This window comes from Atractosteus spatula, chromosome 3 (genome assembly GCF_055471065.1).
Source record: "Atractosteus spatula isolate fAtrSpa1 chromosome 3, fAtrSpa1.hap1, whole genome shotgun sequence".
Classification (NCBI taxonomy): domain Eukaryota; kingdom Metazoa; phylum Chordata; class Actinopteri; order Semionotiformes; family Lepisosteidae; genus Atractosteus; species Atractosteus spatula.
The window spans coordinates 18,627,389-18,640,446 of NC_142708.1; the positions used below are offsets into that span (position 1 = coordinate 18,627,389).

Consider the following 13,058-nt stretch of genomic DNA (forward strand, 5'->3'; position numbering starts at 1 on the left):
CGTATGGAACAAACTGCCGAGTCCGTGTTGAGGAAAATCATTCGACAGAAATACAAGGGAAGAAACAGGTTAACGTATTTTCTTGGATCAAACAGCTGCCATTCCTCCCTTTCCTTTAATATCCTCTCTTTCTTGTGTTTATCATGTTTCGTGATACATTGCGTAGACATTACTTTTGCCTTTAAAACTTTTGTCGGATTCTTTTCCATATATTGCTCGAATCGGTCCTGGGCAATGTTTTGCACGCGCAGTAATTGGAGATCTTGACTCTTCGCGGAGAAAACATGCTCACACCGAGGTGCTCCCAGATGCACCGACTGGGGGAGGTCGCTCCCTCTTCTCCTTTAACAGCTTATGAATACTAATCAGGCGCAGAGGTCGGGGCGTATTTAACGAAACCGCCATATTGGCGTTTCACCTGTTGACCTGCAGCAGCAGCAGCAGCACTAGCAACTCGGGCGGCAGCGAGTGAGGGCAGTGGTTGTGGAGTAACGGAGGGATGAACGCGTCGCCTCCTTGCAGCCTCCTGAAGCAGAGCTAGGGTTTGGGAATCTTCCTGGAATTAGGTTGCCTGTTTAAGACGCTGGAAATGAAGGGAGTAGTGACCAGCCCGGTCTCTACCGCCATGCAAGAGAGTTTCGGGTGCGCGGTGATGAACCGCTTCGATCAGCTCCTGGATGACGAAGCCGACCCCTTTGACATCCTCCGGGAGGCCGAGGAGGAGAAGAAGAAGAGGAAGAAGAAAGAGGAGAGTAAGAAAGGAAGCGGCGGGACAGCGAAGCCTGGGAAAAAGGAATCTCAGAAGGATAGGAAGGTGCCCGTGTTCCTTGGAGGCGAAGGTGATGAAGCTCAGATGAGAAATTAAGTGGGTAAACAAAAATAGACTAAAGTCAGAGGCAGATTTTCCACACTCGCAGGTTAGATGTGAGGCAAGTCATTTGTGGGCTAAATGTAGAGGTTTGGGGTTTTATTGGTATTACGGGGCGGAAGGGGGGGGAGGGTGCATTGACAATAAAGTACTTTGTCTAGATACGATGCTTTGCTTTCATGGAAGGTATTCCGATGCATTCCGATACTTGGCCATTTAAAAGAAATGGTTTTTATCAGCGTAGTGTTTATTGAAGTGCTGTTAGAATCCCCCCCCTCTACAGTCTCTTTCGATGTAGCACTCCTTTTTTTTAATATACAAACGCCATCGTCTTGGGGTTAGTTTGGATGAGGCCCGTGCAGTTAATTTTATTCTATATATCGCAATTGAGTACATCTGTGATGCAAGTTCGTGTTGTACCTCCTCCCACACAGCGAGTTTTTCCATCTGCATGCAAAAGTCGCACAGCGGGAGTAAATAACTGGTAAAGAAAAATGCAGGTTTATAGCCCCCCCCCCCCCCAAGTTATTTTGAGCTATATAAATGGTTGTGCACGTAATTCACAGTTTAAGACCCTGCAAGACCTTAAATGACAGTTTAAGTGTTCAGTCTCGTCGTTTTTTATCCATCGTTTCTCATCTGCTTTCAGAAGCAGAGGGGTGCTGGCGGTGATCTGGCCGTCAGCACCAAGCGGGTGCTGAATCATTGGAGGACCAGATGTAGATTGGATCCACTTAGCGGTTTTCTAGGATAGCCGCTGTAGTTTCGGCATGTCGTCTCATTTAATAAGTTAAAAGGAGGCGTTTGTGTCCTGAAATTCTAGCTAGGTGAAAAGGCTTTTTTTCAGTGAAAATGTTTGAAATGCTAATGTCGGTGCAGAAAGGTCTGTAATAAAAATACCCCTCCTTAGGTAAAAAAAATGGAAAAAACTGCCTCATCGAATGACCTTTCTGAAGGTTTGTCCTGTATGGAGCGAATTCTGTCCAGGCCTGTGGACAGTGCCTGAATAAGCATGTTTTCGAGAGGGGAGAGTCGTGTTACTGCAGCTGAAAATGCCTGTGCAGAATGTAGACTGATTCATGCCTAGGTCAGCACTGCACAGTGACAGTGCTGCTGTTGACACGGTGTGCGCTGGGCTCTTCTCTCTGGGCAGAACGGAACAACGATATGGGACTGTGGCTAGTAGTACGTTTAGAGCGCTGTGTGACGCTCTAGAGGTGCGTGGTCACCTGCTCGGGTCACGGCTGGGAGGCGCCCTGGTGTGGGTGCAGACTGGTGAGCTGGTGGCAGGAGCCGTGCGATTTGGGGGGAATGGAGAGCAGTGTCGACGTTAAGGTGACTGACCCTGTGCCTCTCTCCTCGCCTGCAGGCTCCAGGCAGCAGCCCCCTCGCGCCCCCGGCCTGCTGGGTCAGAATGAGAACAGAGGGACGGAGGTGAAGGTCGTGTACAGCGAGCGGCGCGAGGTGTTCCGGGAGAGGCGCCCCAATGAGCTGGAAGCCCCCCTTGACTTCTCGGTGGAGAAGTAATAATAATTCCTTACGTTTATATAGCGCTTTTTTGGGCACTCCACTCAAAAGTGCTTTACAGGTACTGGGGACTCCCCCCCCCCCACCACCAATGTGTGCACATATAGCCATAGTTATCATGCCAGTTATCAGCGGGGAGGAGAACAGAGTGATGAAGCCAGTTCGTAGATGGGGATTATTAGGAGGCCGTGATTGGTAAAGGCCAGGGGGAAGATTGGCCAGGACATCGGCCAACACCCTGGGATTTTTAATGACCACAGAGAGACAAGACCTTGGTTTTGCATCTCATCTGAAGGCCGTCACTTTTTTCCACAGTGTACTGGCACTGTGCTGGAGCATTAGGACCCACACAGACCACGAAGTGAGCACCGCCTACTGTCCCCACTAACCTCTTCCAGCAGCAGCCTTAGCTTTTCCCAGGAGGTCTCCCATCTAGGTACTGACCAGGCTCACACCTGCTGAGCTTCAGTGGGCTGCCAGTTGTGAGTTGCAGGGTGATATAGCTGCTGGCTGTATGTGCTGTGTGTCTTGTGGATGTGCTTCAGAGCTCTTGGTGCTCTGTAGCTGTGGGGCCTCAGCAGTGTGATTAGTTTATAGCCCTGCATCTGAAGTACTGCTTCTTTTAGGATATCCAGTTGTCTGGATACCATTCTTGCATGGGGGTATTTTAAAATGTAATACAATTACCTAAATTCATTTTTAGAGAAAAGTTATGGGTGTACTAGTACAGCACAATTCTATCCATGCAGAATCCTTTTAAAGAAACGTATTCTTAAATCTGCTCTGCTGCGTGACACTACAAAGAATTATTTGTACATACCTGCCAGGATTTGGGTGCTACTTTAGGTTGTGCAAGTTGCTTGCTTGCCTGCTGAAATACTGTTTGTTCCAGGAGGATTAATTGCTTTGAAATTGCAGAAGCTCACAATGGGTACACATCTACTTTTTTCTAATTTTGAGGGAATCTCACAATAAGATCAAACACAGGCTAGTAACCTAATTAATCCTGACCAGAGAGAGATGAGGAGGGAGAATCCAGCAGTGTCACGATGTAGATACTTTGGTGGTGGGGGAAAATGTTTGTAAAACCCCTGCCCTCCTCCAGACTGATTTTATTTAAGCTGTGCCCAGAGAGCTCCATCTGAAAAACTGCTTCATGTAGGATATCAAAATGTCCGTTATGGTTTAACTTTTGATGAATTGCAATCAGTTGTGGCCATCTTAAATGATCAAATTATCTTTGGAAAGATGTATCTGGGTTTGCACTGTTGTCACCATGTATTAATAACCACAGTGATGGAAGAAAATTTGTCAGAAGTTTCAGTTTTTCAGGCATGGGATGGTTATGTATAGCTTCAATTTTGCAGTGAGAAGACTGAAAACCCAGGCTTGAGTAAGGACTGCTTAGCATGTTTGTTTTGTACTGTCTGAAAAATGCTCCTGTTGCAATAATGTTAATGTTCCCATAAACAGATTTCAGTGGTAGGGATATTTAAAATGCTTTAAGGATTTCTGAAATTTGGGAATTGGTATCATCCCTTTTCTATTTTCTGTCCTGAAGCTAATTATTCCGTCACCTTGCTGATCAGGACGGATTGTATCCTTGTGTTTGAGCCCAAAACTGCTCCATTTTTTTATATAGTAGGGTTTTCTGCTGTACTTCTTGGGCTTAGTAGTTAATACACAAACCTTGTAATGTTTACTTCTGATTTTACCAAAACAAACGGTCTAAAAAATTTTTAATCTATAAAAATCAAGAGCTTGTTTGTGTCCGCTTCTCTACAGGAACATGATTCAGCATTTTCTTCTTTCACATCCACACAAATGTACCTAGGACAAACTTAGAGATGCAGTGTCTTTTGTATTACTGTGTGCTTGGCCTTGTATTCTGGGCTTTATGTAGAAAAAAGAATAATTCCCTTTTTTTTTAAAATATTCAGGTATTTCCTGCATAACCCATACCTCTGTGTGCCACTTCAGGCCATCTGACCAGTTTGACCGGGGGATGAGAGGCCGAGGAGGACGAGGCCGGGGAGGAAGAGGCGGCACTTTTTTCAGAAGCTTTGACGGTTTCGATCAGAGGGGCAAAAGAGAATTTGAACGCCACAGTGGAAGTGACCGAGCGTAAGGAATGAGTTTTTGGTTTCTATCCCAAACTGAATAGGGCTGGGGAGACCGAAAGAGAGAACTGGAAATGTACAACTTGCGTATACCTGAAAGTCGTGGAGTTTTTGAAAGTGTCATTTTTGCAGAAATGTGTCTGGTTCCTGGCACTCTTGTTTAAGTTTGACTTGGAAAGTCTGATTTAAGTTTGGATTTTCAGCACGGAGATTAAGCTGGCGACGAATATTAGAGCTGGACTGTGGGGAAAATCAGGCACTTGGTCATCGGTATTCTCTTAAGGCCTGGTTTAATACCGTTTAAGTGGTTTGATCTTATGTGGGGAAAAAATATCACTAGACCGAATGACTGCAAAGCCATTAGTCAGGGGTTCTTTAATCATTTTGCTTATCTTTTTTCTTTAAAAGATTTGAGTTTTTGATGAAAGTAACCTTTTATTAAATAGAGATAGCTGATTCATTTTGGGGGGGGGGGGGTCTTCAGCAGAATTGCTTACAGGCGCTGGCGCGATGCAACAGGTAGACGTCCAGTTATATGCTAATCAATATAAACAATAGGTTTTGTTGAAAGAGAATTGTATTTGCCTCCTTATTTTTTGCTGTCACCTACCTCCATTTATTACTGTTATTCATTAGAAGTATTGCTTTGACTCGCACTGGAGCTGTTGCCCCCATGTTATTTTGCTAATGTGTCGGTCAGAATAATGACTGATGGGAACGGCATGGAGGTTTTCTCGACCTCCTGAACTTTGGGGTCCTGTAGTTCAGTGCTTTTCTGCTGTTGTCCCTGTAGAGCAGGGGTGCCCAGCCTTTTTTCATGTAAAATCTACTCTGTCATTTGCCAGTCCAGCGCGATCTACCAGTGTGAGATCTATCTGAACCTCACCAAAAATGTTTGTTTTTGAAATCTCCAAACGGCAAGTTAGCAGCCTCAGCAAACACTTTTTGTGTTCAGCCAGGACGTGGCTCACACAGAACGATGCGATGACTGCCGCTTTCCCTCTTGTATTAGGCCTCGTGAAAACCGACTGCTGCTAGTTGAGATTTTAAGTTTTCCACTTTTCTTTTCCATAACTCACTTTTAGTGGGGAAAGTCCACGTCATACATTTTGTATACAGTTTTGAAATGTTCTATTTCCGTTTTTTGCGTAGACGCTAGCATTGCAGATTTGAATGCGAAAGTCAAATAATAATCATGCTCCCATTCCTTGTGGTAACGGTGAGTTTTCGGTCTCTTTGCTTCATCATTTTTGCTCCAACACTACAACTATCAAATAGGCAATCAAACTTATCAAACTGTTGGCGAATTTATCACGGCCACTCTGTTTCCTCTATGCTCCACTATGCACTGTAGCGAATGTGGGGTTCGTGCGGCAATAACCAAGAGAACGTTCTTGGGTAGCACACGCAACACTTCATTTACGGAGCTCCTGTAGCCCTTTTTTCCCGTATCAGCCGGCACGCAGGGAAGAGACTTTTACAACCCATTCGACAAGGGTTAAACACGCACAAGAGCAGTAAAATGTAGGACATTACATGCACAGATCTGAATGAATTTTTAGGCTATCAAAAAAAGTAAATGGTCGAATAGTCCATTTATTTTTTTGCCAAATATTCTTGCGATCGATTTGACTGGTTGGGCACCCCAGCTGTAGTGTAGTGTCGGCAATCAAGTAGCACTTTAATAATAGTTAGAAACTAATTGAATTTATTAGTGTAAATTGATAAATCACGTAGTTGATGTAGAAAACACAAGGGATGAATAGTGCTGATATTTCTTATGTGAAAGAGGCTTTTTTTTGTGGTAATATTTCCCTGGATAAAGCTTTCCATCCCAAGATGTACTTCATGAATATAAGCAATATATTTAACACGGAAGGTGATTTTAAAAAGTCACTGGGTAATACTTAAATATTGGGTAGCTCAACTGCCTGCTAAATTGAAACAATAAATTATGCTGGGTGGTTCCTTTCTTTAAACTGTCATTTAGTTCTCATTATGAACTGCTGGTATTTTTTTCCCCACTTTATAGTTGCATACAGTAAGCTACTTCATCTTAATTGTTGCTGTTATGACTGAAGTTTTCTTTTCAAACAAAACACTTGCATGTAACGGATGCCTTTGTGATCTCTGTACTTCATTTCCCAATTTTCTATAGCCATATATTTCATTGTTCATTTATATGCTTTTGCATATGCAAACTTGCATTTGCAGTTGTAGAGAATAAATGACTAATTGACCACTCATGGTGTTGGACCGAAATAGGTTCGAAATTAAGTCAAGCGAAAAGGTTAGAAAATGACTCAAGAAAAACTGATCCTAATGAGTTTTTTTTTTTCTGAAGCCCAAACTTGACTGGTCTTTACGGTGTTCAGTGCAATATTTTAAGGTCCTATCAAGGCATCTCCCACCTCCGAGACGGAGGACGGGGTAGGTAGTGTTGCGTTGACCTGCCTTGTACAGGCGATCCCCGTTTTAAAACGTGTATCCCACCTGCTTTCTAAATCAAGTAGATCTCCTTGGGAGTCCTATTGCGTGACTAAAGGGAATTCCATGTGTTGTCATTTTTAGGGGTATTAGGCCTGAAGAAAAGCGTGGAGGAGGGGGACCTCGGAACTGGGGCAGCGTTAAGGATGAAATGAGGTATGATTTTTTAAAATGAGTAATACTGGTCTATGTAACGTTTGTTGTTTTGTTCGAAGCATGTGGCTAACGTGTGTTTTCCATGGCTTAATGAATACATAGCATTCCCTTTGTACTTCTGGGAGTACAATCCAGCAGGGCCACTGTACAGCACTAAAGTCCAATTAGGGGTTTAACTGGGGGAAAATCGCACCCGTTCTTTGCAGTTACACTTGTTGGAATACCTACTGTATTCTGGACCCCAGGGGTGTAGATGTAGTTTAAAGTCTGTTTTCAGTGTTTGTATGAAAAGTTTGTATACATATTAAGGTCCTGGCAGAGCAAAGCTGGAAAATCCCAGTTTTCAGATGTCCACACTTGAATACGCAAATAGTGGAGGAGGATGCTAATGAGCGGAGGCTGTTTTCGCAGTGACATGGAGCACGGCGTTCCCAACGAAGAGGCGGGAGACACGGAGGAGGCGCACGGTGCCCCGGAAGGGGATGCGGAGAACCAGTGAGTAGGCCTTGATTCGGCAGCCTTCAGCTGTCCAGGGCAACGCGGGTGACTCTGGCGTGTCATCTCTCTGCACTTGCTGTTGCAGGGGGACCGAGGGCGAGGGAGAAGCCTACGAAGATTATGTGGCGGAGATGACTTTGGACGAGTGGAAAGCTCTACAGGAACAAAACCGACCAAAGAAGGAATTCAACATTCGCAAACCAGAGACCAGTGTGCCTTCAAAGGCTGTTGTGATTCACAAGTCTAAGTACCTAGATGTAAGCAGTCCTTGTATTCTGTGTTAAAGAACACAGGTGGCAACAGAGGAATGCCATTCAGCGCACCTTACTAATTACTTACGAATGGTAGATTAGTGAATCTAAATTATTTTTGAAGGAGCTCATAATGTGGAACAGGCCATGTAGTGGAGAACCAGATACCCACAGCTTTATGCAGTTTGTAATATTTCCTAAATGGCTCCTCTTTTAGTCTCTAAGACACAGTGTCCATATTTCAATACTAAGTGTTAAATAGTCCTATGGGTTGAACTTACTACACCTTGGATTTGAACCAAGTGGATAAAACTTTTGATTGTTGACTGACGCGATTTTCATTCCTTAAATCTGCCTGTAAGTGACCATCCGCCTTAAACCAGCAATTGTTCTTGTGCTTTTGAACCTTTTCTAAGGCTTTATCTTTTTTTTTATATGGTGAACAAAACTGAACATCTAAGTAAGATCCTACTAGTGTGCTTTAAAGCTTGCGTGTAACTTTTCTTGGCTTAAATTACACACCTTTGAATACAATCAGGCATTCAGTTCTAAGTAGTTCCCTGTGTCGCAATGAGGCCATGGCATACTCGGCTTAAATACCCAGATCCTTTCATTTTGCAGTTCCCAGGTGCATGTTCCGATTTACAGCATGGATCACTTTGCTCTTGCGTCAATATCAAATTTCATTTCCAGTTGTCTGAATTTTTTTCTCCTCGTCTTGACGCTTCCCCCCTTTTTTGTACCATTTTGCAAATATAACTAGGATGCTGACTAACAAATTCTGCCGTGTTGATGCAGATGGATCCAGCGGCGCTTGGTTCTGCCCGGTGGAAGCTGGTTTCCTAGGGCAGCCGACTCGGTAGCTAACTTCCTCCCTTTGGCGATCCTGCAGAGGTGCACAAAAGAAGCAGCCAAAAGGGGCAGATGGAAAATGGACAGAAACGATCTGTAGTGTAGGCTATTTTGGCTCCATTCGGAGGAGAGCATCCTATCAATTTTCATTACACTTCCAAATAAGAGTCCGCTCAACTCTGGGGCTGTGTCCAGCCTGTTCTTGCACTAGTTCTGTGCTGTTCTGTCTCTTTCTATCGGGGAGCTTTCCGAGCCATGAGTGTTGTCCTTTATTTCCTCCCCATCCAGAACCTGAAGGAGGAATCCGATGAGGACGACGAGGACCACCACTTCTTCCGCAGGCCGGCCAACGACATCACCACCCAGCTGGACATCAACTTCGGCAGCCTGTCGCGGCAGGGCCGCGGCGGCCGCGGGGGCCGGGGAGGACGAGGCCGGGGAGCGGCGGCGAGGACGGAGGCCACGGCAACGCCGCCGCCGCCACCACCGCGTGCGGAAGTGGTATGTCCGCTCTTGCCTCGGGGGTGGGTCCTGCTCTCTGCGGCAGTGGCCCCAGCTGCCAAAGAGCTCCGCAGGTGTGAGCCTGGCCAGTACCTGGATGGGAGACTCCTGGGGAAAACCTAAGGCTGCTGCTGCTGCTGAAGAGGTATTAGAGTAGCCAGTAGCAGTGGGACCCACAATGCCCCAGTATAGTGATGGCGACACTACTGTAAAAAAGACACCGCCTTTGGATGAGGTGTAAAACTGCAGTTCTGACTCACTGTGGTCATTACAAATCCCAGGGTGTTTCTCAAAGAGTAGAAATGTACCCATGGCCTCCTGGCCAAATTTCCCATTGGTCCTTACCAATCGTGACCTCCTAATAATCCCCATCTATGAACTGGCTTCATCACTCTGTTCCTCCTCCCCACTGATAGCTGGTGTGTGGTGAGAGTACTGGTGCACTATGGCTGCCGTTGCATCATCCAGGTTGGGGGCTGCACATCGGTGGTGGAGGGGAGTCCCCATTACCTGTAAAGCGCTTTGAGTGGAGTTTCCAGAAAAGTGCTATACAAGTGTAAGGAATTATGAGTATCGAGACTGTACAGTATAGTTAAATTGGCTTCGTAAAGGTTACACAAACCTGTGCTACTATGGATGCTGCTCGAAAGGAGAAACCTTTTCTCTGCTGAAGATGCAGGGCTATGAAGTGTCTCTTGCTCTCCTTTGAAATACTTTTAATTTCAGGCACAGATTCTGGCCCCCAATCCCGATGATCCAGAGGATTTCCCTGCCCTGGCTTGAAGGAGCACAGGCAGCGGTTAGGGATTGAAGAGGCTGACGTTGATCCAGAGTGAGACGGGGAGCCTACAGTATGGTGGCGGATTCAAGAACTGGCTCCCAGCTGCTGAAATTTGTTTGCCTCTTGATGAAAGTTTGTTGCACTTTTTTGGATTAACACTGGTTTTTGTTTGTAACTATGCCAAAGGACTATTTTTCAGAGCTTTTATTTCTGCTTGCTGTATATTTTGAAAGCTGTTATTCACTATAAGGGGAAATATAAATTATAACGTAACTGTATAAAAATAATAAATGCACTGTTGAGGTTCCATGAAGACCAGTTTTGCTGTATTTATTATAGACCGAGTATAGCTTGGGCATCCCCAGGCTTGCTCCTGGCTAGCTCTAATTCAGCAGTTCTTACAGTTGACTCATTAGGTTTCTAAAGACTTGGAATACTTTGTGATCAATTTCTGGTGCTTTAGTAAATTTACTAAAGAATTGAACAGTTTCATACATAGTTTCAAAACAAAAGGTCTGTTCTTAAGGCCAGAGTTGCAATAATGGGTTATGTGCTTTGTTGAACTTTGAACAAGTTTTAGTTTTGATCATTGATCATTGGGCTCTCTGAAATGGGGTCTTTTTTTTACTTTTTAAATTACTTTGAGTTGTGTGATTTTATTTTTTTTGTTCATTGAGCATCTTGCTTAGGATTTTTTCCTTGGTGGCTTTAAAGAAGCTTTCTAATGAGCAGTGGGAGAGAACACCAGAACTTAAGCTGTACTTTCAAACAAGGGGTGATGAAAACTTTTATTGCCCTTGTGTGTGTTGTAACCCTTGTCAACTGGGTTGTAAAAGTCTCTTCCCTGAGTTTTGGCTGACTCAAAAGGTTAAAGTGTTGCGTGTGCTGCCCCAGAACGTTCTCTTGGTTATTGCCGCACGAACCCCACATTCGCTACAGTACATAGTGGAGCGAGACAGACTGGCCGTGACCTTCACCAACAGTTTGACAAGTTTGTTTGCCTATTTGATAGTTGTGGTGTTTGAGTGAAAATGATGCAAAGAGACCAAAAACTTACTGTTACCACAAGGAATGGGAGCATGATTATGTATTTGTACTTTCACATTCAAATCTGAAAATGCTAGCGTCTATGCGAGAAAGGGAAATGTAGAACAACATTTCAAAACTGTACACAAAATTGTAGGATGTGGACTTTCCCGCTAAAAGTGGAAAAGAAATGGAGAAAAATTTAAAATCTCAACTAGCAGCAGTCGGTTTTCACGAGGCCTAATACAAGAGGGAAAGCAGCAAACGCATCCTTCTGTGTGAACCACATCCTGCCTAAACACAAAAGGTCAGTCAGGGATTGAGAAGTAATAAAGTGTTTGCTGAGGCTGCTGACTTGCTGTTTGCAGATTCCAAAAATGAACATTTTTGGCAAGGTTCATACAGCTGTTGCCTGAAATCAAAGAGTTTTTCAAGTAGTCTAAATATGGTGAATACGCTCAATTAGAGGAGGACCAGTGGCTTCTGGACTTGGCATTCTTCACAGACATGACTGAACTGCTGAAGGTCGAGCAGCAGGGACACAAAAGGTCATGGACATGATCAGCAGTGTCAACACAAAAAAAAAAGTGAAGTAAGCTTCTCAGTGCTAATGCTTACATTAAGGTAGGATATTCTTTTTTTGTAGAAGGAGGAACATTACTTGTTCACTGTAACAAGTCATTTGCTTTTATTTGTGGTCATTTTAGTGATGGGTATCATTATTGTACTGCTGTGCCCACAGTCTGTTTTTCCTATATCTGAGCTTCAAATTCACACTGGTAGATTGCACTGGACTGGCAAATGAAAGTAGATCTTGCATTAAAAAAGGTTGGGCACCCCTGTTCTACAGCAGTTGGTGGTAATTTTCATTTGTCCTTCTCCAGTCCCAGTTCTGTTGAAATGAAATGGATGATGTATTCATGATCAGCCCCGTTCTTCCTCTTACTTGAGGATTGTTCTAATAGGCGTCACCATTCTTGGTTACTCTGGCAAAGAAGATAATTATCTTTGAGCCTCAATTCTAATACACCCAGTATCAACACCCTAAATTCCCACATTTTTTCATATATTGTGGTATGAGCTGTTTTTGGTTTTTACTCCTGTGCTCCTCTGGCCAGGAGATACCCAGCATCTCCCTCCACATCTTTGATTCCATTATTGTATATAACATTTGAGTTTCCAATCCTTTTTGGCTCTATCCATGATTTCTCAACATTGCTCCTTTCCAACTCTGTTCTCACCTCTCTTGTGCCTTCCTTACATTACCATTATTCTAAACACCATCTGCGGTGTAAGGTTATTGGAACTATTGACGACTACACCTGCATTTTCTCCTCTGAAGACTTTGGCTGGATAAAAAGATGGTTGTCTCTATTGGGTTCCAAGTGTGCTGCTGGCTAGAGTAGTTTGCAGCCTGTACCTTTCAGAAATATCCCAGCTCTCCCATTCAGACAATTTTGCATTATGCAGGTTTTATTACAATCTGTAGTAATATCATGATTTGTCATATGACCAACAAAGGCCTTAACCTCACGTCAAAATTTAAGATGTCTCTGTTGGCAATCTGTCCCGCTCATTCTCCTTGTTCTTTATTACGACACTTTCTCTTTTATTCTTCCAGACATTAAGGAAACTGGTTAGCCAACTACCTCAAAACTAGATATGCTCATCCATTGAACTAGGCCTTTCTTTCCTCCAGAAACTTAAGTTGTAATACCTGCTCAATCAATTAACAGACAGATTTACCAAGGCCAAAAAGTCTTCAAAATGTGAAATGTCTTAAACATCAGCTTCTCACCACAGCCAGTATATTTTGAGGTACCCAATCCAGTAGGTTTTATGTATCAGATCAATTTCTAAAAACCTGGAAAAATTTCACTGTGATCAAGGAAGCAAGTGATCTACCCAGTGATGAAGCCAAGCACTGAAAGACCAGATTTCTTTTAACTAAAAAGCATAATCGAATAGCTTACATAGACACTCCCAATCAT

The 13,058-nt window shown here is 43.8% G+C and overlaps 1 protein-coding gene across 1 annotated transcript; it reads left to right on the top strand.

Annotated features, from left to right (window-relative positions):
* Positions 1-265: 265 nt before the first annotated feature.
* Positions 266-10,352, top strand: LOC148837533 (intracellular hyaluronan-binding protein 4). The gene is made up of 8 exons (XM_088910551.1): positions 266-839; positions 2,238-2,391; positions 4,376-4,519; positions 7,087-7,158; positions 7,570-7,653; positions 7,742-7,913; positions 9,048-9,260; positions 9,987-10,352. The coding sequence occupies exons 1-8, from the start codon at positions 590-592 to the stop codon at positions 10,041-10,043; spliced, it is 1,146 nt and encodes a 381-aa protein (XP_088766677.1). The 5' UTR covers positions 266-589; the 3' UTR covers positions 10,044-10,352.
* The last annotated feature ends 2,706 nt before the right edge of the window (positions 10,353-13,058 follow it).